The sequence below is a fragment of the Lissotriton vulgaris genome, chromosome 5 (genome assembly GCF_964263255.1).
Source record: "Lissotriton vulgaris chromosome 5, aLisVul1.2, whole genome shotgun sequence".
Lineage (NCBI taxonomy): Eukaryota > Metazoa > Chordata > Amphibia > Caudata > Salamandridae > Lissotriton > Lissotriton vulgaris.
In genome coordinates this window covers 1,628,786,037-1,628,811,101 of record NC_141693.1, presented here as the reverse complement: position 1 = coordinate 1,628,811,101, position 25,065 = coordinate 1,628,786,037, and the positions used below count along the sequence as shown (strand labels likewise).

Here is a 25,065-nt window from a genome sequence, read left to right as displayed (position 1 = left end):
AGAAGGTTATTGAAGATGCCCAGACGTACACCCCCTTGTACCCTTGTTTTTGGATTTCAACATGAAAAGAATCTATCATATCGCATTACTTAGGCCACTGTTGTTTTGGGTCAGAATCTGGAGTACACCTGAACTCACAGATTACAGACAAGGTATAATAGAAGTTAGGAGTCTGGATGATTATAATATAATCTCATGGCTTAATCATGTTAATCATTGGTTGCATTGTATAGGCTTTGCTCATTATTGGGATGACCCAGCAAGCTTGACGCAAAGTTGTAAGACTGAGGTTAAGAATCGATTTTGGTTTTATATAATATATCATTACCAAAATAATCATCCTTGTGGGTCTATTACTCGCAGTTTTCTCGATTTTAAGAATGTTCCATTGTTTGAGGAATTTTTAAATGAGATACAACCAGCCCTAGCAAAAAGCTTGTACCTAAAATTTAGATATGGTATATTAAACACAAAAGTAGTACTAGCTAAATGGGATAAGATTCAAGGTCATTCAAAAAGTACAACTTGCACATGTTGTGATTAAATTTAAAAGAAGACGATATCCACATATTGTTCTTTTGTACTGCCTATGAACATGCTAGGAAAAAATGGATCAAACCTCTGTGTAAAGCCCTAGGCATTCGCGCATATCAGGAAGCATATAGGATTGTTAAGACTGACACTAGACGCCTTATAGTGTTTTGTCTTAGCAGATTCCTTTTGAATGTTGGGTATGCACGCAAAATTATGGCATTAAATCTTTAAATAATAAACACGTGCATATCGGATACAGGCTAGGTTGTTTTTAGATGTGTTAGAGATGTGAACTGTTAATATATTTGATTTCACTATTATGCCTTTTTATCGGGGATGTTTCTTAATTTTTATTTGTTTGGAATGTTTAGTTTCTGCTTCCAATTGATTGTGTAATTGCTAAGTACAATGCAAGCTTTATTGTCTGAAATGTACAGTTATTTAGCTTTAAATTGATTCGGTAATTACCATGTATACTGTGTTGTGTTAAAATGTATCTTTTATGGCTAAAAATAGCCGAAATAAAGATTAAATGAAATTATTTTCATTCGATTAGATCGTGTTCCTTTGAGCTTTAACAATAAAGAGGATGTGCAGCTATCATCCTTCTAGAAACTCTTAAAAATACAAAAAAAGTGAATGTAAAATAGAGTATTCCGCGTTTAGATGAAATTGTGAAAATATATTCAGGTAAGCTTGATTACCAAATTGCAAACACATAATACGATAACTTAAATGTGCATCATATTAATCACACACATTCAGCATTCTACTAATCCTATGCTTTCACTTTTGCTTGATTGACGGGCTAATGTAAATCAAGCAGGGGAAAAGGCACAATATGCATTATAAAAAGTAACCACAGCAGGCACAACAGCAAAAACAACTTCTTCCACAACAGATAGACCACAGCAGTAGCATTAACTTCTACTCTAGCGTGGACAACATCTGCTACACTGACAGCAAGGTAGGGGCAATTTCAGTTTGGACTTAACATTGATGTGCAGTTTGGATTATATGGCATAGTAAAGACAGAACAAATGTAGGGTATAGCCTTTATACTTAGAGCATCTCACAGAGAAAAACAAATAAGCCATGGCAAAAGTAATAGTCTGGCTTTAATGTGAAAACCTGCTATATATGCAATTCTAATATCTGTGCCCTGTATTTTCGTGAGTGATGGTGTTTATTCATAATAATTATGTTGTTGCCATTGTTCATTTAATATACTGTGAACATGCGTCTCCTTAAATGAGTATTTCCGACTGGGCTTGAGCGCTGGGAGGCAAAAATAAATGAATGCAATGAAACATTTAAACTTTTTTTGCAACAACATATATCGCAGCGTCTGCATCAGTACGAGAATAAAGTTGTTTTTCATATCTAGGAACTACCGTGAGTTCTTCAATGACAAAGCCTGTTACAGTTAGCAATTTCTTCATCAACTCTTCATCAACGCATAGACTTAGAACTTTGAAACTTCCTATCATGAAAAATGTGCAGTTGAGCCACGCAATCATTAACACATGTCCTCCACTTTTCAACAATGTGGAGAGATTTTCCAATGCATTCAGGTAGGCTTCTTTATCAGGACATACACCTTCTAAACAATGAACCAGGAACAGACAGTTCACAGGAGGCAGGACTTTAGGCGATAACGGGTCCTTTGCAGTGACATCACACTTCACACTTTGAGTAATTTTTCTTCTTAACTCATCTTCCTTTTCAATACCTTGTTCCCTAAAAACATAAAAATACATTCATCGATGAATAATATTATTTAGGAAACTGAATTCATGTAGACGAATTGCATTAGTGGTCAGAAAGGTCTTAATAATATTGTGTAATTAACATATTAAGGCACATTGGGAAAATAAGTTAATCTCCACTTAGCCGTTTTTGTACAATTTCACCAGATTGTGGATGTAGAGGGAGACCTTCCCTGAGTTCTCTATCACTGCATGGAAAAAATTCCCCAGAAAAACTGAGCTGCCACAATGGTAACTATCTGCATAATTATGCACGTAATTCAGAGCAAATAATCTGAGAATATCCATTATAGTAACCATAAACAATAAACAATATTATATCCTTTCAACGCACAAAAATAGATGTTTAACCAAAACAGCAATAACAAAAATAAAACTCATATTCCCTAAGTGTTAACGTAATACCAAAGTTAAATAGAAAAGAAAATTATCAATCAATCCATGTTCCGATTACTAGTGTATTTTATTACTAATTACGATCTTTCGAGTTCATAAAGAAAAAAAATATTCGGAGAGCATCAGGATGCTTTCCGTAATTCGAATCATTAATGAAGTCTTATGTTAATTAGCTCTCATTGTATCATACTATATTTAGTAAGAAGAAAATTCTCCTAGATCAGGGGAAAGAGCATTCGTAGTACCAGACCTTCATTTAGAGAACATAATCAAGTTAACATAAATACCACAAAGGGTAAATTAATAAACTGCATGCACTTTAGTGAGTAGGGCTCTGTAATTACAATTTTCAGTGCAGTGGGGGAAGCAGCAGAAAAACCTCCATAATCCACGCATGATGATGTACTAATTAGGTGTAAACACAATGCACACATTGTTGATAGCATGATGCGTCTGCTATGTCTGTTGCATGTGTGAAAATGCTGTGCATACAAAATACGTGTGTGACAACCACAAAGGAACTCTTTGGGATCAGCAAAAAGTTTGTGAAAGTGAACTCCTTGTTAAGCCTCACCTGGGATCGAGTAGCATTTTTAGGAATTCCCAGGTTTACTTGTGTAAGTATATTTGGGAACGTGCCAAAATACCATCTGTGGGATAACCCATGCTCCACCCATGGAGCGTTTTCCCAAGGCAGAGACTTGTGCTGCATTACGTTACTCCATATTTACTATGCCATACAGAGCTATGCATGGTGGCTCTGCGTGAATGAATGAATGTATGAAAGAATATAAGTCTTATAAAGCGCAAACTAAGCCCAGGGGCATCAAGGCGCTGCTGACAGAGATCAGAGTATCTGATTTCACTATGGTTCAGGGCTAAAAGATTAGGGCAGATGAAAGATTGGGACAGATGAAAAGCCAGGGGCTAGATGTATCAAGCCGACTGCAATTCGCAAAGGCAGGAATTCGCAGAATTCCGGCGTTTGCGAATTGCAAACGGTCTTTTTGCATGTTTTGGCATGTTACAAAAAATCCGCAAAATAAGGAATCGCAAACATTTGCGAGTCCTTATTTTGCTTAAGCATTTAAGGAATCGCAATTTTGCGATTCCTTACATGCTATGTATGTAGCATTTTGGAATTGCGAATTTAGGTTAAGAAATCACAAATTACCACCAACTTGTAGTTAATGGTAATTTGCAAATTCTTTTAAAAATGCACAATTTGGCATTTGTGAAGGTGGCATGTGACGCACATTCATGCCCATAGGGCATGTATGAGCGCCATATGGACAAACATGTACATTTCAGGGGTGCAGCAGGGTGTCCTTAAGAAACCCCTGCACCCTTGAATTTATTCTCATTTTGCAATTCGCAAATTGCGATTTGCAAATTGAGAATTATTTCACAATCATTCCTATGGGCCTCCTGGCCCATAGGAATAAATGGGAAATTATTCCTTAATTGTGAAATCGCAAATTGCGAATTCGCAAATAAGGAGGATTAAGAAATCGCTAAAAAATAGCGATTTTCTACATACATCCCATTTTGCGGCTTCTAAATAGCGATTCCTTAAAAATCGCTATTTAGAAATCGCAAAAGGGTATGTTGATACATCTACCCCTAGGTCTTCAAGGATTCACGAAATGAAGAATGGGTTTCCAGAGTGGAAATTGAGGGAGGAAGCAAATTCCACAAATCAGCCCCTATCAATGAAAATGCCCCCACCTGACTTTCCTAACCCTAGGAACTATTACCCGATTCTTGTCAGAAAGGTATCTTTGGAACATTTTATTGATGCCTTCGGACCCCCTATTGTGGACAGCTTGTGAACCAAGCACAGGGCTTTGAACAAAATTTTCCTCCCCAGGGGGAGCCAATGAAGGGTTCTGATGGTGGCTGAAACTGAATGAAATTTAGGGAGACTCATCACCAGCCTAGCAGCGGCATTCTGCATCCTTTGAATCCTATGTAGGAGTCCCTTGTTGATCCCTAAATAAAGAGTGTTGCAGTATTCCAACCTTGAAACCACAAGGGCCACCACTGCCTGTTTCCGAGCTGGAAGGGAAAGAAAATGTAAGATCTTCCTGAGAGTCCGTATCATCCCAAAACAGGCAGAGACAGTTCTATTATTTGGGAACTCAATGAAAGAGAGGGGTCCACTGTGATACCTAGGTTCTTGGCGCTACGACAGGTGGAAGGGCAAGATCCAAGAGAGACAGGCCTCCAGGCATCTGACCAGATGTCCCTCGGGTCTCCCAAGATTAAACCTCGGTTTTAACCCCCTTGGAGTCTAAGGTAATTCTCAACCATCCATGCAGCCACCGCCGGCATACAGTTTTTGAAAATTACTGCAGAGGCTGAGACACTCTCTTTGATGGATATCGAAATCTGAGTGTCATCAGAGTAGGAAAGGACTTCTAGGCAAAAAGACCTTACCACAGCGGTGAGCAGGGCTACATAGATGTTAAAGAGTGTAGGACTCAATGATGATCCCTGGGGGACTCCACAAAACAGTCGTTTTGGGGCAGAAAGAAATTGCCCCATCTTGACTATTTGTGAACGATCCGTAAGGAAAGATGAAAGCAAATTGAGTGCCGAGTCCTCAATCCCAATTTCCCGCAGCCTGCCAGCCAGTCTACATGGAGAAATCATATTGAAGGCTGCCGTCAGGTCCAGGAGGAGTAAAATTTTGCGTTGCAACGGCATGCAATGTATTAGCATGCAATGTAAAGTCACATATTCCACTTTACTGATCTTCCTGGACCTGACCATGGTTTCAGGAGTGAACACAGTACGAAGACAGCATTAACCGTTGTCTTTAAAAGCATTCAACAATACTCCTGAAACCATGTTGTGAGCCACAATGCAATTGGAAATCCTCCAAGCAGAAACTGAGATGGCGGTTAAGATGTTTTTCCAGGATCTTAGCTGGAACGGGCAACAGGGAAAGGGCCGATAGTTTTTTACCTCTGTTGGGTCAAGAGAAGCCTTCTTTAACAGAGGTTTTAGCACCACAGTTTTCAATGCGGTGGGAAAATGGCCTGAAGAGATGGCGTTATTGAGAGTAGCGGGCAGGGGAGGTGCAATAGCCTCCCTTCCTAGTTTCAAAATCTTAGGACAGGGTTCGAGAGGACAACCAGATCTGATCCAACTTAACAACAGCTCAGTATTCTCTTGAAGGATAGGGGGAAAGAAGCACAAATGGCAGTCCACCAGTGCTGTTACCATAGGATCAGGAGGTGGATTAGTTTTAACTCCCGCCAAGTTTAACTTCTCCAAGGAGGAGTAAATGTTCTTGATTTTGGCCTAGACGAAGCCTGCCATCTTGTCACAATGTTCCTGTGAGACATCAGTATTAGCACTGGTCGAGGGGGCTACGAGGGAATTGAGCATCGTAAAAAGTTCCCTAGAGGATCTAATAGATTCTGTCATAGTTGAATAATAGGAGACCTTTTCCTCGCTAATAGCTTGCTTATATTCCCTCAGCCTGAGTTTATGCGGATCCTTTTCTGGTATAGAGGGTTCCATCCGCCACTTTCTTTCCTGATGTTGACAGAGGTGCCTGAGCTTTCTCAGTCTATCAGAAAACCATGGGGCACAGAGGCGTTTTCTTGCATCATAGTGCTTCTTAAAAGGGGAAAGAAAATCCACGGCTGTTGTTAACCAGTTAGTAAACTCATCATAGACGATATTGATATCGGCGTAGGGGGAGCAGCAGTAATTGCTGAGTTTGTCAAGAAGAGCCTCCTTTATAATCTGTCTGAGGTTTCTCTTCAATTGGCGTGGCATTGTAAATCTCACTTAACGGCTTCCACGAGGTAATGCGATTCAAGCCCTTCGTAAATCTGAGCCCCAATATGAAGAGCTGAGTGCAGATCAAAGTGCATGTCTATTAGAAATAGGGTCTCTATTTTGCAGAGGTGTGCTTCTGTTCAAGTAGGGATCACAATCCTAGTCAGGGAAAGCCAGATACACAACCTTAATTAACCTGTGTTCACCCTTTGGTAGCTTGGCACAGAGCAGTCAGGTTCAACCTAAGAGACAATGTGTAAAGTATTTGTGGAACTCCATTATTACAGTGACACATTGAAAACACCACAAAAAAGACTCAACACTAGTTTAGAAAAAATACAGTATATTTATATGAGTAAAGAAAGACCACAATGACAATACTCCAACAAATTGAACCAGAGATATGAATTTGTACAGATAAACTGCAATATAGTGCTTAGAAGCAAATAGCACCTACTTGCTTTCATTTGGAAAAGTTCAGGCAAATTGCAATGGAGGGCAGGTTGGAAACAAGACCCATTCAGGACCCACTGAAAAAGTACCTTGGATGGAGCAAGCATCCGAGTTGAAGACTTGACATATCGGTTATGATTCACACAGTTGGGCTGATGCATCAATGTTGAGCCTCGCAGTTGGGTCACTCGTCATCGTCCAACCCTTTACATTTCAGGCACTGCATCCTCAGTGAGCCTTGCAGTCGTGTCCTGTGTCGTTGTCAATGCCTTCACTAAGCATGCGCTGCGTCGTCATTGAACTTCGCTGTTGAGTCCCACATCATCATAAAGATGTCCTAAAAGTGTGGCTCTGCTGCGGTAATGAAGGGCAATGCATAAGTTCTGATCAGTGCAAAGTTGTCAATGCATCAAATCGTGTAGCAAAACAATTGCAGAATCCACTTTCAAGGCCCAGTAATGGATTAACACCTCTCGGTAGGGTAGGACTCAGAGTTGGCAGGGTGCATCAACTGAAGCAGGGTGGAAGAAAGTCTATTATGGCACATAGACTTCAAAACAGAAGGCAAGCCTGCAAGACCTTGGAGAACTTGGGTTCAAGGATGTGGAAAACAGGTCCAGTCCTGCTCGCTCTCAGGCAAGAAGAAGCAGGCACCAGGCCAACACAACAAGGAAAGTAGCAAAGTGACAGTCCCTTTTATAACACAGCAATAAGCAGGCAGCAGGCCAACACAGCAACACAGTTAGCAGAATGGCAGTCCCTCCTACAACACAGCAGCTCTTCTTCTTGTCAGCATGTCCTTGTTCCAGTCAGCGTTCTGATTTGGTGGTGTCTGGGGTCCAGTACCTCTACCCAGTTGTGCATTTGAGTGGGGGAGACTTCAAAGAGAACACAAGGGACTTGCCTTTCCTGGCCTGGCTCCAGACTCACTACTATGGGGTATGCAGCTCTTTGTATGGGAATGAGCACAACCCTATTCAGGTGAAAGTGTCAGCTCCCAATATAGCACATGAATTCCCATTAGCCTGGTGATGATCCATCGGGGTGTGAATGTCACAGCCCATCCCCCTTTGTTTGTGACTTTCTAAAGGGAATGCACACACTTTCACCCAACCCAGACATGTATTCAGAGACAGGCAGTGGCACAGAATGGTTAAAGTAGGAAAATACCAACTTTCTAAATGTTTGTAACCCGAAGGAGTTAGGTCCATCAGGGTATGGGTTAGGCTGGACCCTTTTTAAACAAAAAAACACAAAATATGCCTACACCACCCTTACTTCTATACGATGCTACTTATAAAGGCCAAACAATCACTTTTATAGTTTGACCAGGTATTTATTTTATACCATTCATTTTTTCTTTTTCTTTCAAAACTATTTTTTTCTTTACATGACAAAAAAGGAATAACTGTACATTTATAAACTTACACTACTATACATTGCAACCTATGAACATTAATAGAACAATACACATATTGTCTTTCATTTATTGTAATCAAATGTATATGAACTTATTATGTATTGTCTTTCATTGAGAATTTTTCTTTGGGATGTGTGATGTTGTAAATCAATTGTAGTGTATATGTGTAAGTGATTGTTTGGCCTTTATAAGTAGCATCGTATAGAAGTAAGGGTGGTGTAGGCATATTTTGTGGTTTTATATAACTTTCTAAAATTGGCATTTTCAGACTTACAATTTAAAACCTGACTTCACCATAGTTGTGATTTTAAATTGTGAATCCAGAGACACCTAACTCCAAATTTCTATCTTTTCCCAAATGGAAATTACACCTTAAAGTGTAACAAGGTAATCACAATGATAACCTATGGAAGTGATAGGCCTTGTAATATTGAACATTTTAATTGAGTTTTTCAATACCAGGACATGTAAAACGAATAAGTTCTTTTTTTTTTTGTTCTGAGGGGATACATCTTTTTCACGTTGTCATTAAATGCATGGTAAGCTCATAACGTCTAAGTTATAAATGCAGATATAGTAGAACATTGCTTCACCTTTCAGCCATTCAGTTGCATTCACTGCACTTTCAACGTGCAGTGAATGTCATAACTTCGTCGCCTAGCAGCATATCTCTGCGGGACTCAAGCTATTTAGTACTCATTCATACTAGATATAGTCGTCTTCCATTCAATAGATCAGGGAACCGAACATCCAACTCTCCTTCCCCCTAACAGATTTACATCCATCCCTCCGCAACCCTTCCCCCTACCCTCCTCCCTCCCCTCAGACATGCTGCTTCTCCAATGGCATGTGTGCCGCTCATAATGTATTCCGCACACTCCATTGAGACCTGTGTCAGTGGTCTAATCTCCATCCGGGAGAATGCGCCCAATCAGGAGATCCCACCTCCCGCCTACTTAGTCATCACACTGTCCGCAGCTGAGGTCCCGTACAACCTAAAGGGCATGCAAGTTCAGGAGGATCAGTCCTCTTCATCAATCTGGTCCTTAAGTAGATCTGTCGGTGCTACCCAGGCTCTGGCTGTGTCCCATAACTTGTCATTGTCAGTTCTTTGAGCTAGTTGGAGTTGGAGGGTCCCCTCGTAGTCCGCCCACTTAAGAGATTCTCTGAGCCAGCACCCTGCATTAAGGCCTGTGGCCGCTTTCCAATGACTGGTGATTTCGCGCTTGGCTAGAACCAGACCCAAATCCAAAAACCTGCTGGTAGTGTTGTTGCGGACAGTGTGGGGGAACCAGTGTAGCAGACACACAGCTGGAGTACTTTGTAGGTCCCTCTCTGTTACCTCAGTCAATTTGGTCATTATCCCTCCCCAGTACCCCCGGAGTATAGGGCAATCCCAGAACATATGCATGTACCCTGCATCCTCCAGTCTGCATCATGGACAGGCAGCATGGGAGTCGAAGAACTCATTAAGTTTGGAAGGAGTGAGGTACGCCCGATGGAACACATAAAATTGGATGAGTTGAAATCAGGCGTTTCGGGAACATTTCCATGCTTTTTCCATTAGCATTTCCCAAGGTTTAGGCTCGATGGGAGTTCCAAGGTCCACCTCCCATTTGGCGCGCAATGTCTCCACTGGGGTCCTCAAGCCCTGTGTCAAGCTGCGGTAGAGGCACGTGACCGCCTTGACCCTTCCCGCAGAGGTGACCACGTATTGGCAAGGGGGTAAAACCCGTGGCTCCTCTAGTCCTCCCTTCCAATGTTTGCGCATCGCAGCCGTCACGGCCACGTGTAGGAGAAAGTCCTTTGCAGGTAGCTCATGTCTGTCCACTAGTTCTTGAAATGGAGTGCATCATCTTCGTACAGATCCCCAAGGGTGGAGATCCCAAATTCCTCCCACTCATGCAGCCGCTGCCAATTCCCCCCATGCGGAAGTTTCATGCAGAGCCATATCGGAATCTCAGGCGAATACGCCGAGCCACCCTTATGGCGTCGTAGGACCCTATTCCAGCAGAGCCTCAGGACCCAGAGCTCCCTGGGGACCTTCCCTTCCCGCAACGGGAGGCACAGTAGAATCCGCACCAGGTGGTGCATCTCGGCGACCCTGCCTCTCTGAGCCATTTCCAGGCCCAACCTCCCCGCCAATCTTTGCGTAAACCATTGAAATTGGGCTGCATGGTAGTAGGCCTCGAAATCAGGCGCTGCAAGGCCACCCTCCTGTCTTGGGCGCATCAGGGTAGGTAGTGCCACTCTGCGCTTCCCTGAACCCCACAAGAAGCCTGAGATCATGGAGCTGAGTTGGGCGAAGTACCTCCCTGGTATCCAAAGTGGCAGAGTCACAAAGTAATAGAGCAACAGGGGGAGGGTTATCATTTTTAGTAGTGCCACTGGCCCCGCGAGTGACAAGGGTAATGACCCCCAGAAGTCCAGGTTATTCTTGGTGTTTCTCAGGGCCCGGCCTATATTACCTTCAAATAAATTGGCTGCACCATGGTAAATCCGCAGCCCCAAGTGCGGTAAACAGATACCTTTCCATCTCCCATCCAGCCCCTCAGGGGGAGCACCACGGTCACCCCGCATTGGAAACAGACAGGTCTTGGCCCAGTTAACCCTGAGCCCCGCCACCCTTCCCAATCTCTCCAGCAGTTGCTGAGCTCCACGGAGCGCGCCAATGTTATCGGCGAGGAACATCAGTAAGTCGTCGGCGTATAGGGCAATATGGTGCATTCGATCCAGCACCTCTAGGCCCCTGTAGTGTTCCCCCCTAAGTGCACACACCGTTAGGGGCTCCATTGCTACGGCAAACAGGAGGGGAGATAGTGGGCAGCCCTGCCTCGTTTCCCTACCCAACGCACACACTGCCGAAATCACCCCCCGTCCGGACTCTGGCCGTCGAATTGGAGTATAGGATCTGCATCCATGCCAAGAACCCCTCACCCAGGCTGAAGGCACTTAAAACCCGAAACAAGTATGGGCACTCTAGGCTATCAAAGGCCTTTTCAATGTCAATGGATAGCACACATGCCTCTTCACCTCCGGCCTCCGGCACCTGCAGTAGTTGACACAGCCTCCTAATATTCACCGCCGTGTTCCGGGTGGGGATGAAACAGATTGGTCCTCATGTACCAGGGTCATCATGTGCACCATCAGGCAATGTGCCAATATGCCACTCAGTACCTTATAATCAATGTTTAACATCGCGAGGGGGCGATACGCTGTACGATCCCACTCCAGTTTCCCCGGTTTAAGGAGCAGGACAATCACCGCCTCGCTCATCCAGATGGGCAAATAACCAACCTGTTTTGATCAATTGTAGAGAGACACCAGCTGTGGGGCCAATATAAGCGACATAAAACTCCGACGGGAACCCATCAGTGCCTGGGGTTTTGTTCTTAGCCATGCATTTAAGTGCACTCCGGACTTCGCCCACTTCCACCGGGCGGCCCGCTTTAATCTGCGGTAATTCTATATCTAGGAAATCCCTGTCCTCCAGGTCCCTGGGGTCTAGCACGTGGAGTAGTAATCTAGGAATTGCATGTTGATTGCCTGCTGCCCAAAGTGGGATGTCCCCCCTCGTCTCGTAGCTCAAGGATCGGTGTGCCCCTACGGGCCGGATTCGCTAACCAGACCAAGAGCGCTCCTGACTTATCGCGTTCTGCATGCGCTCGCACCATGTAGGCCTTATAATCAAAACATCTCAGCCTCTCCCCTTCTGTGGCCAGCTCCTCCTTTGCCCTTAGTAGTTCCTCCTGGACATCTACCCACCCCGGTCTTTCTCGTTCCGAAGCCATTGTTCCGCCCCTGTACCTCACTCAATAGAGTTCTGCGAACACCCAACGCCTCTCCAATGCACCGCCCGCAGATCACCGCTTTAAATGCATCCCATTCAAGATGCCGACTGGAGGAGGTGCCGCATTGTGCTGGAAGTACTCCCCTATGGATGTGCCTATGGTGGTCCGTAAGACCTGGTCTTCCAGGGCCTCCGGCCTAAGACGCCAATTACGATTCGCCTTTGTAACCCAAACTCAATTCAAGGCCACCAGTAGGGGGTTGTGATCAGAGGTTGTTCTGGCTAGGTATTCACTCGTCGTAACCTGCATATGAACATGCGGGAGCACAAGACCAGGTCCAATCTGACATGCAGCTCATGAACAGCAGAAACGTAAGAGTAGTTAAGTTCCCTGGGATGGTGGGCCCTCAAGGTATCTGTAAGCCCCCAACTCTGCTGCCAATCCCGCCAACCTTCTGCTATTCTACAAGTAGGGGCATCAGGGAGTGGTGGGTGGGAACGGTCCAGGTCCACATCTGTTACACAGTTAAAATCCCCCCCATTAACACAGGACCCGTGAGCACCCCCGCCACCTTCTGTGAAAGTTGTGCAAGAAAGGTGGGTTGTTCTATATTGGAGGCGTATATGCTTCCCAGCCTAATGTCCCATCCATCTAGTCGCCCTGTGACCACTGTAAATCTACCCTCGGAATGAACCACCTGCCTCAAACATTGAAACGGTAATCCTGCTCTTATCCAAACCAGTGTTCCCCTGTCATATGCCGAGTAAAAACCTGACCTCTCCAGTGACGTTGTAGTGCCGTTCCCTCTACCTTCGTCAAGTGTGTTTCCTGAAGGAGAGCGATCTGCACTCCCCTCCGTACCAAGTATGCGTGTATTTTGTGTCGCCTGCACATGGTATGCATTCCTCGTACATTCCAGGTAGTGACTTTAAGGCCTATGGAGGTACCCATGGATCTGTTGTGTGTACGCATTTACTGCACCCCCCGCCAGAAACATGCCCGACCCTCCCCCAGCCCCCCCAACACATAAACTGCCCCCAACTCTCACTCCCCAGGACAGGCACACAAGAACAGGTTCCCATCCAAACCTAACTGCTCAAAAGCATAACTGCAACGTTTAATGCCCCCAGAGCCCCCCCCCGGCCACCCTCCCCTTGGAGAAAAACCTGTATAGCCAGCTAAGACCCAGGCATACTTGAGATCACCATCAGTCGCGCTGCCCCATCTCCAATCGGCCCCCAAGAGCAGGTCGCGTAACAGGCCCTACATCATGTATCACCCATAACTGCTGCAGGCCCATCACCCAAACATTCTGTCCGCTGTCTTTGGGGTGACATTTGGTAATTCCATATCGGAGAGGCCCTGGGAGCTGCCGGAGCCCGGGTTCCCTGTTCCACTCTTCTCTGCTTTAGTGACAACACTCAATGGGCTGGCCGCTCCCTGACTGATGACCACCACAGCCCCGATCGCCTTGTCCCGTTCATGTCTCTGAGCCACCGGGGAAGCAGGTCTTCCCTTTGGCGAGGCAGACTCATGTCGTTCTCGAGGTGAAGTTGGCCGCAAGAAGCCCCCCGTCGCACCACCCTGACCCTCCAACCAGTTCCATGCTGTCTGCGGGGTAAGGAAAAAGTGGGTCTTCGCATCTGCCGTCACCCGCAGACGTGCTGGCAAGAGCATGGCGTATGGGATGCTGAGCTGTCGTAGCCTCTTCTTGACGGCCAAAAAGGAGGACCGTTGCACTTCCCTGGTTTAATCCGGAAATATCATCACCCGGCCATTTCCTATTTGCAGGTTCTGTTGTTCTCGAGCCCTTTGTAGGATGAAGTCCCAGTCGCGATAGTGCAATAGCCTAGCCACTATCGGTCGGGGGCGGGCGGGCCGGGACCCTGTGTGCTCGCTCCAGCGCATAGAATGGGGAAAAAGCATCTGGGGTGACCTCTGCCCGCAGCCAGTTCTCCAGAAGTTGAACCGCATCTGGGCCCTCCTCACGCTCCGGCACACCCATGATGCCGAGGTTATGATGCCGTGAGCGGCCTTCACTGTCCTCCGTTCAGACCTCCAGCGCCTTGACTCTGTGCGTCATTGCACTCAAGGAGCATCATAGGGTGGTCACCTCATCAGGAATACTTTTCATGTTGGTCTCCTGTGTCGCCACTCTCTCCTTGAGCTTACTGTGGTCGTCCTTCAATAGTGTGAGGTCCGTTCCAATGACGTCCATCCTTTTCTCCAATGCTTCGCGCGACGCCATGATGGCCTGCATTATTTTGCCCAGGGTAGGATCTCCAGGCGGTCTCAGCCCCCGTCTCTCCGTATCCCCACCTCCGTCCTCCATGTGGCGTGACGGCTCATCCAGGTGCAGCACCTCAAAGCCCTTTTTTCTGGAGACGCGACCCATTGTTGTGGGGATATGTTTTCAGTAGCAGCAGCTCTGGGGGAGCCCGTGTCTGCACCTCACAGCAGCAAGGCACCACCACTAACCTGTCCTGGGTGCCCTTCTGAGTCTGTTTAGGCTCGATGCCGCACAGGGGCCCTCTCAGCGCCAAGCCGCCTGATCCGTAACAGGCAATGCCAAGGCGGTGCCACCCGCTATCCATCCGACCATTCACACCTCGCCCACACCTGTCACAAGTTTGACACCAGCGTTGGGCCCCTTGGCACCTCACAGTAGGTCAATGTCTCCACAGGACCCAGGGGTGTACAGGCACGTTGTCAAGAGCTTTCAGCCAGGTGAGTCGTCACTGGTCATCCACCAGGGACCCCATGGGGGAACTTCCCCAGCACCTGTGGGCCTTGTCGTCAGTCGCCTCAACGAAAGGCCCGGGGCACAATCCAGACCACTACTTCAGGGGAGCCCTCTGTCCGAACTGGGTCAGGCCTCAGTCTAGCAGCTGTGCGTGGAGCCGGTCGCCAGGTGCACTGTGTGCCCCGATTCCCCCACAGGATTTCAGGCCGCTCTGCAGTTCACCTCGAGTCTCCCTGGGTCTGGGCCGATGCAGGGGCCTCTGCTGCCTTCAGTGGGAAACTTGTAGGGCCCTCAGTAGACGAATTTGCGCCGATCACCAAATGGCGCCCGTCCTATCCCGGGCGCCGCCATCTTAGAGCCAGGCAGCCAGGGCAAAACAGATGCAGTTGTATGGCCCCCGCCCGCCGGTATGCCATGCCTCCTCACTGCAGCCACAAACAGGAGCAGCAGTCTCTCCTCCAGTCTCAGTGGCAGAGACCCAGCTCCTCCGATGCAGCCTCCAGACTTGATAGTCCACCTTACTGCCTGGCGTCAGTCTCGCCGATCACGGACATCATCTTGCCGCCTGAAGTTACAACGAGCAGGGAGGGAGGTATGTGACCCTGTTTTTCGGCCCCTTCTCGCCTCCGCCGCACTCGGCAGTAGCGCTCAAAAGGGGCACCGGACCTTCATGTACGGATTGTGGCGCCCGTCACAGGATTGTTGACCAGGATCGTTATTTGTGGAGGAGAGCCGCGGAGGAGCTCCGGAGCTCGCCTCTATCTACATCAGCGCCTAAGCCACGCCCCCTAAAACAAATAGGTTTATGTCCTATTTGTTAAATACACTGCACCCTTACCTCAAGCCTACCTTAGTGGTGACTTACATGTAAAAAAAAGGGTCTAGCAAATAGGTGAACTTGCCAGGTCGAAATGGAAGTTTAAATCTGCACACACAGTCTCTGCAGTGACCGACCTGAGACTTGTTTAGAGTACATAGCATATACACTTTAGCATTGGCTAGCAGTGGTAGAGTGCCCATAGACCTTAAGCCATCAAAAATGAATTCAGCAACCAGGGGACAAGAAAGGCAAACGTTTGGGGATGACCCTGCAGAAAGAGTCATTTCCAACAGTGTCCAATTAGCTGCTCCAAGCATATAGAAGACAACCTATAACCTTTCACTTTCCCCAGTCATGAGGATTATTCAGAGCCATCCCACTGAATTGCAGAAGATGGAAAGGTCAATAATATTAAGAATGTTGCCAAACAACCATATTGTTAGAGCATGTAAGCCCACATTATCAGACCAATCCGAGTTGAATCTGAAGTACTGCCCCAGATGCCTCCAGAAGACATACTCTGTCAAGAAGGGCACAGTTTCAGTTAATCCCAAACTTCCTTCCTTTATGTAAGCAAACAACATCCTTGTCAGCAGAAACCTATGACCTGCTCACAGCCATATGTCGGGAAGTCAATCAGAACCAAAAAGAGATTCAAGGCAATGGAAGGAGTTACAATGTGCAGTGCAGGAAGCCGTGGCATCAGCGATTCAGGATTACAGCAAACCTCTCATATTGTGGTTCTATGTTCACCACATACAGTGAGACTATCTGTGACACCACTTTAACCCTCTTTATATAAGAATTTATCTCCATTTATGCTTGTGTGGTTAGAGAGGTCGAAGGCGTAGCAGGTTAATTAATCCACTTTGTACAAGGAACATGGTAATGTGGTCTCTTGGACTTATGGAAGGAGGAAGGAGAGAGGTCATGCTGCTAGGGTTTGTAAGAAATTGGGTTTCTGGTTGGCATAGTTCTTCACCCTGTCCCAGCAGGAACCACAATCTCAGTCAGGGTAAATCAGATATACCCCATAAATTAACCTGTTCTCACCTTCTGATAGCTTGGCTCAGAGAAGTCGGGCTTAATTTAAGAGGCATTGTGTAAAGTATTTGTGCAACACTTCAAATGGCGACGCAATGGAAATACCACACCAATGAAGAAAATATCTTATATTTTTATGAACAAAACAAAAACAAAATTATTTAATGGATAATCAATTATGTAAATTGTTCAATTAAGCTATTTTTTAAGTTATATTACATGTGCGGGTTGGTCGGTTTGTAGGTGCAAAGGGTGGGAAGTTTATTAATTAAAATTAATTTTAATAGATGTTTAATTATGGTTAATTACTTAATTGATAAATCGTTTTGTACATTGTGTAGTTAGTATATTGTTTAAGATATATTTGAGGTGGGGTTGTTAGGTTTGTTGGGGTAAAGGGTGGGAGGTCAATTCTATGTAATTAATTAATTATTGGTTATTTATTATGAACTGTTTAATTGAGAACTAATTATGTATATTGTCTAATTATTATAATGTTTAGGATATATATTTAGGTGCGGGTTGTTGGGTTTTTAGGGGGACATGGTGGGAAGGTAATTAAGAAATAATGTATTGATGATTTATTATTAATGCATTATTAATTATGTACATTTTGAAATTATCATATTTGCTAAGTTATGTTTTAGGTGTGTGTTGCTTAGTATGTAGAGGAATAGGGCGGGATGATATTTAAGTATTGATACATTTAAAATTATTTATTACAAATTGTTTTATTTATGACCTAATATGTTAATAGTGTTACACTTTTTTATTTTAATTACATTTTAATTGTCTGCTATGTTTGTGGGAATATAGGGCCTGATTACTATGCCAGTTGGACCGAATCTCCGACCCCCGTCTTCGTCGGCCCTTTTGAAACACTGAAGCATAGAGATGTAAGTATGCACTACTAAAAGTTTTTTTTTAGGGATACACATAGCAGCAGTGCACAGTACGAGCATATATAACATATATACAGTAAATAAATGTAGTTGCAAGCATGTGGCAAGTGCTTGCAAGAGCATGTATTACAGTCAAAATACTAAAAGAGCTGCACATCCCTTTTTTTAGGTAAATAAGTTACAGTGATACAATCATCAATGAAAATATAACCATTAAAAAACGAAAAACGAAAACTGGGCAGAGGTTGGCAGAGTAGTACTTCTCATATATCTTCTAGCAACAGGGACTGATGTGGTTTTAGGGCTATGTTCATCCCAACTCCTTCTCTGATGGATCTTTAGTGTATTTGGTAGGATAGTTCTGAGGCATTGCCCCAATGTATCTCCTGCAGTGTGTAGCTGGGTGGCATCCTAAGCCGTAGGGGTGACCTGCTCACCATCAAAGTGCAACCACAGATCTCCTCCCCAGCAATAACCAACCAGGCTCCCTTGCCGCCCAAAGACCCCAAAAAAGTCCTTTGTCAATTCATATTATCCAGTCTGTTGTGGGATCCGCCACCACCCCTGTCTGTGTACCAGGGGTTCCAGTGTGTAGGAGGGTGTTGGCCCCTTCAGTCGTCTTCCCGAGAGTCAGCAGCTTCTCCAGTAAAAATCCCAATGTCTCGTGTTCGTAGTCGGCATTCTCCTAAATTTGGACATAAAATTGTTTACATTTAGAATTTAATTTTTAAGGGGTATTTAATAAAGTATATGTTATTTGTTTGAATTGAACTAAACTCTCTCTACTGTTGCACAGGTGAGTGAGATTAGTTAATGTCATCCCTTTTGTGTCCAATGCTTTCCCTGTTGATGCACAGACTGAAGTAGGAATAGTACATTTTACCTCTCCTGAGTCCAATGCTTTCCCTACTGTTGCATCATCGGGGATGGGAATACTTAATGTTACACTTCCTGAAATTAACGCTTTTCCTACTGTTGCACAGACTGGATTAGGAATAGTAAATTATACCCCTGCTGAATCCAACGCTTTCCCTACTGTTGCATGGACTGGAGTGGAAATAGTAAATTTGATCGGTCCTGAGTCCAATACTTTTCCTACTGTTGCACAGACTGGCGTGGGAATAGTACGTTTTACTCCTCCTGAATCCAACACTTTCCCTACTGTAACTTGTTCTTGAGTGGGAATCGTAAATTTGACCTCTCCTGAATTTAACACTTTTCCAACTGTTGCGCACACTGGCGTGGGAATAATAAATGTCACCCCTCCAGAGTCCAGCGCCTTCCCTATTGTTGCACAGACTGAAGTGGGAATAGAAAATTTGCCCCCTCCGAAATCCAACACATTCCCTACTGATGCACAGACTGGAGCAGGAATAGTAAATGTTACCTGTCCTGAGTCCAGTGCTTTCCCTACTGTTGCACACACCGGAGTGGGAATAGTACATTTTACTCCTCCTGAGTCCCGCGCTTTCCCTACTGTTGCATAGATTGGAGTGGGAATAGTATTTATAATTCCTAGAGTTTAATGGTTTAATACATGTTATGTATATATTACTATTATGTGCTTGCATATTTAATTTTATAATTTATATATACATATATAAATATATGTAATTTTAAAGATATTTCAGTAAAATATATTTTTGTATATTGTTAACTTTTTATGTATAATGACATTGGGAATGTTTTAGATTTTTTTATTGAGATTAATATTTGCTATCATAGTTTTACATTTTATGTTTATAATTTTTAAATAAGCATACACACATATTTGTGTGTGTGTTTCTTTAAATAAGTAGATATTTATGTGCATTTGTAAATATTATTTAAACATATCTAATTTACATTATTTTCATTTATGTTAAAATATTAAAAATGTATTATTTTTAAATATATGGGTCTATGTGTAAAATCCCTGGAAGGGATTAATGAATTACAGAAATTCATGAATTATAGTAAAATAGATTTGAAATTTACTGATGCCTATTATGTACCAGCAAAGAATTTAAACGTATTTGCTTTCTTTAATGGCATGTTCCAAAATGGCTCCTCCTTTTACTTTATGTGTTATGTTTTGAGTCCATTATCCATGTCCATTTGAATTGCAACGGAAGATTTAGGATTGTAACAGATATAATGATTCTGAACCTACGGCACTATGTACACAGCTGGAAAAAGGCGCAAAGCCGAAACGCGTCCTGTGTTTATGCATGGTGTTGGTAAAATAAAGTAACCGAGTAACAACCTCGATTGAGTGCGGTCCCTTCATTTCTTTGTGGAAGGGGAAGTCTTGAGCTGGATAAGTTACGTTGGGCTACCGCCGCGTCTTCAGGTCGCACCCACTCCGGAGTGCTCCACAGCGACCTGTGTTGGAATTTGAACCTTGAACTTTTGTTGCGTCTGAGCACCGCTGCCCTGCATCAACGCTGATAAATACGTGGGCAACACCAATGGGTGAGTCGCAAGACACACAAATTTGTTGTCTCGTGGTATTTTTTAATATGAACATTGAGATTGTTGAATAACGCCAATAAATTGTAGCGGGAGTGCTTTTGTGGTTGAAGATAATATTAGTTGCACCAAGTGGCGAGTTCATTGACGCAAGATGTTTTCTGATGCATCCCGAAATGAGGCAGCGGCAGATGTGTTTAAATGCACCCCAATGCAGCGTACGGAGCGGGAACGCGATAATGGCGTACAAGGCTCTTTACGTGTACAATTCAACAGACTGGAGTGGCTTTTCGAGCATGAAATCCGCAAGTGGTGGGAAGCCACCTCATTGCAGAATTATATCGAGGTCAAGCGCATACCACGTGGATTGAGAATCTACACGCTTCCATCTTACGAAAACCCGGACCCGGCTCTACTTGAGGAATGGTCAGAGTACACTACAGAAGTCTCGTCGGCATGCTCAAGATATTGATAACATTTGCATGGAGCGACCGAGAAAAGTGCCTCAAGGAGATTGAAGAATTGGAAGCTCTGATTGCACAAAACCAGGATACTAAAACAAAGGATGAATTACGTGAAAGTATGAAGCAACGCCTTATTGGCTACCAGGAGAAAATTAAATTACGAAAACACACAAAATTCAACAGGGATGCTAGAGATTACGAGCAGGGAAGAATCCTAACTTTTGCTCGTAGGTTTGATGGGCCACGAAGGGCACTGAAGAGTGCAGATTCCCAAAATGTGGAACCAAGAGATACGTCAGAGTCTGCCGTAAGTACAGATGCGGAATTATCAGGCGAGGAGGACGCCAGCAATACAGCTGCTTTTTCCGCAAGAAGCCATTTTTTCGAGGTATTCACGACAACGCGGAGGGTCTGGAAAACCGGGACCCAGAGGGACGCTCTCGCTAATTTATTGAACACTGAAGGAGGAAACTGACCCGGGGCTGCCCTCTTCAACTTGCCTTGCGGTTCCTTGCTGCATATACTTATCGCCGCACCCGCTTCGCGGCTCTAGGCGGGGCTGACCTGAGACAACACCTGTGGACCGAGCACGAGTCGGGGAGCCAGAAGCAGCTTCAGGGGTGGTGCGAGACAGGGACTCACTTGCCCAGGAGTCCCTGCATAGCCTTGGTCATCTCGGCCACGCCCTCTGGTAGCCACGCCCCGCTTGCGATGCTCTCCTATATCAACGGCCAGTGTAACGCTCAGCGGGACGCGAGCGGGATGCCAGAAGAAGCCCGGACAAAGGGCAGACAGTCTGATACTGACCGTGACTGGGCTGGGCCAGGAACCTTGTCTGTCGTTGTTGTGGCCCATCTGTGGTACCCTCATAGTAAGACTTACTTATTTTTATGGTACTTTTGTGCTATCGTTCTATTAGCAATCGCTATTCATTGTTTGCCCTAGGGTTACCAGTGCAAGCTTGCTACCATCTCACTGTGTGTAACATGTCCAAGCAAAAGTCTTCTTCTGTTTCTAATACTATGGACAATTACCTAGTGCAGGTAGTGAGTAAAATCAACAGCAGGAGAAGGATATCACTGGGCTTGAGTTCTCCAATTACCCCCACACACAGCTCTCTGCCAGAACCCACCCTGGTAGAAGTCCCGATACAGGTGCATAGCACAGCATATTGTGTTTCCCCCTGATGACAATTCTGACCAAAACATACCCACTGTTGTTAATCTAGACAATGATTCCTTAGACCAGTCAAACATGATAGAAGATAATTCCCCCACCCCTGTATCCGTGCCTGTAACTAGAGCAGTCAGAGCATGTAGAAAGTGCCAGAGCAAACGTGGTGGGTTACGCTCTAGTAGGAAAAGGACTGCCTCTCCAACCAAAAATATGGCTACAAAAGAGGCAATTGAGGAGTATGGTGAGAAGGAGATATTGGAGGATGATCAAATTAAAAAACTAGTGAGTATGATTGATTCCAAGATCAAATGCATTACTAAACCGTTGGTAGCCAAAATCGACCAGCTAACAGCAGAGGTAAATAGGCTAGGGGGACTCATAAACAAGACTGTGGAGGAGGTGGGTAACACACCAATTCTAGTTTCAAACAGAGTTGAACCAACTGTGAATGTCCCTGGATTTGGGCCAGGGGGTAGGGATAAAGTGGTATCAAATCCTCCCCCTATCCAGCACCCAGTACTTAACGATGTGCAGGTAACAGTCAATGAAGACCTCCCATTATAATCCACTGGGACGGGTATAGAGAAAGGCCCAGTCCAACTCATTGTAAAGGCCTCCCCCCTTGTCCTGGTTTTGGCCAATGTGCCTCCCTTAAAGCCGGGTCAAGTGGAATCTACATCTTCCCTGATCAGTAAAGCATTCCACTGGTTATCTAATAACATGATGATATCCCCATGGGGTAAACAGCAGCTAGCTGGGGAAATTACTAAGGCAAGAAGGGTGGACTGGATAGGAAATAGTGTGAAAAAATTTAAAGGAGATTGTGTAGTTCTGCATTTTCTAAGTCCAGAAGTACTCCCTGACGTCTGGAGAAATTTATTTCCCCCACAACGCAGGAGCACTGACATCATCCCGCTAACTCTAAATTTTTTCTATTGTAGAGGTAGTACAGGGAATGCAAGCATATTAAAGACAAAGTGGAACCTGGTGTCAAATAAGTGGGGCAGGGGTCCCCAACCCTGCGAATGGGGAATTAGTCTTGAAAATAGATTTGCGGCACTGTCAGACTTGAATAAATACGCTTGACTTGAGAGGACGGACAGTGTAGTGTTCAATGAACCAGCTGAGCTAAAAAGAACATATATTCTCATAGACGAGGGGATTGGTCTTACAAATGTTATTTCCTTGACCACAGGGAAAAGGGTAGACGATCCAATTATTTTAGTAAATAGAAAGGAGAATAAATTCTCCGAGCTACAGTCTGCCTCCACCATGACAGTACCACATTCTGCTCCTGGTCCAGTAGCACCTTCATCCGAACTATTAGGTTATCATTGTACTAAAATAGAATCAAAACCAGGGTTGGAGGATGAAACCCAAGGTATATTAACAACTCAGGCCCCCTTATGTTTAGCAGCAGATGAAGTAGATGAGGCAGGGTTGTCTTTTCTTTTACTCGAATATTGCTGGAATTACTAATAAGTTGTCATCACCAGAATGGTGTAACTTTATAGATCAATTTGCCAGTCTACTGTTCCAGGAAACATGGTCAGTGACCCCAGTACATCATCTAGGGTTTCTTAACTTTCAAATCCCAGCTACAAAAAATCCAAAGGGTCGCCCATCAGGGGGCCTGATAATTTGGGTCCGCCAAACATTATGCTGTAGAATCCAGCAAAGGAGTTCTCCCCTAGATGACATTTTGTCAGTCAACCTTACATGGGCTAACGGACAGGGGGTGGTTATTTTCAACATCTATGCCAGGGGAGTAGCGGGAGGTCAAACAGCAGAGGTAATCGCCGCCCTTGACCTTGAGCTCGAGGCACTCCCAACACAGCTGTCTTTTATAGTGGGGGGTGATGTTAACACCACATTTGAACCGCTTGGCCAAGAAGACCAAATCCTAGCAGAAGAGGAGGATAGCAAGTGGGGTATCCCCCAGCTAGAATTACCCGTAGTCAGAAGATGGACAGCGGTGGCCATCCAACTGAAGGCCTTATGTCTAGCAAGAGGACTCAGAGCAGCTAATGGACGCAACCCTTCAGATCGCCAGGGGAACAAAACATTTGACAATGGTAGGTTCTCTCGCCGAATAGACTACTTCCTAGTGGATATTAGAGAATGGCACAGGCTGACTGATATGGCTGTAAAAATAGGATGTAGAGTGACCACAACCTTCTCTGTATGGTCTTTAAAGCAAATATGGGGTTAATAGAATCAATCATGGGGGTGGCAAAGTCACCTTAGATATTGTAGCCTCGAATAACCTGCGCCACATAAAATGGGGTAGATTAATTGAGAACACAGAGAGGTTGGAGGAGCTTAAAAAATTGGTGGTCGAAGAAGTGGGTAAGATAAATTCATATGCTACAAATCAAAATTTTCCTGAAATTATGCTTGAGTCTCATACAAACTTTTTTACCAAGCTCCAGGAGTTTTTTAAGAAGCCCACAAAATCAGATACTGTTCATAAAAAATTACCCAGAATGGGATGGTACGATAAGTCCTGTAGAGTAGCCCGCCAGAATCTCAGTACCGAACTTAGAAATAACAACATCCTAGGTGTGAGAAAGGCGAGGAATATATATAGGAAGGCACAAAAAAGGCCAGGAAACAGTGGGATGAGGCCCACTGGCGTGATCTTAAATCTGCCTGTGATGCAAAGGATCACAGCCAATTTTGAGCCTTGGTCAAGTGGGATAGAGGGGGGGTGGCACAACCCCCGCAAAATAATGTTGCCAAAAACCAGTGGGTAGACTTCTTCAAACCACAATACGCTTGTGATCCAGCGGAAGGAGAGAGTATACGACCTCCTACAGTTTTTTATCAATGTCAGTTATTTACTAAAAAAGATGTTAGCATAGCGCTAGACTGCGTGATAGGGGGCCGAGCCCCAGGAATGGATGCCATACCTGCTGATGTGTTCTTAAGCAATCGATTATCTCGGTGTCAGTTCTTTGAGTGGCTAGCTCATTCTGTGGCCAGGGGGGCACCAATACCGACCTCATGGAAGGGTGCAGAAATAATTCCAGTTTTTAAAAAGGGAAACAAATCATTGACTAGTAATTCAGACCTATCAGTCTCAAAGACTCTGCCCAAAAGTTAATAGGTCGACTAGTGCAAAACAAACTGCAAACCTGGATAGAAGAAAAAGATATTTTATCCCCTTATCAAGCTGGTTTCCGTCCCTGTACAAGTTATGTTGATCAGGTCTTTTTTTTCATAGCTCTATACTGGAGGAACGTGTTGCTAACTAATGGTACTCTTTACGCTGTTTTCGTAGATTTAAAATCAGCTTTTGATTTAG

The 25,065-nt window shown here is 44.7% G+C and overlaps 1 protein-coding gene across 1 annotated transcript; it reads right to left on the bottom strand.

The window, feature by feature from the left end:
• Positions 1–1,629: 1,629 nt before the first annotated feature.
• On the bottom strand, positions 1,630–12,158 carry LOC147716864 (nicotinamide N-methyltransferase-like). Its single transcript, XM_086919815.1, has 2 exons — positions 11,992–12,158; positions 1,630–2,274 (listed from the first exon to the last, which is right to left on the bottom strand). The coding sequence occupies exons 1-2, from the start codon at positions 12,156–12,158 to the stop codon at positions 1,848–1,850; spliced, it is 594 nt and encodes a 197-aa protein (XP_086775941.1). The 3' UTR covers positions 1,630–1,847.
• Positions 12,159–25,065: the final 12,907 nt, after the last annotated feature.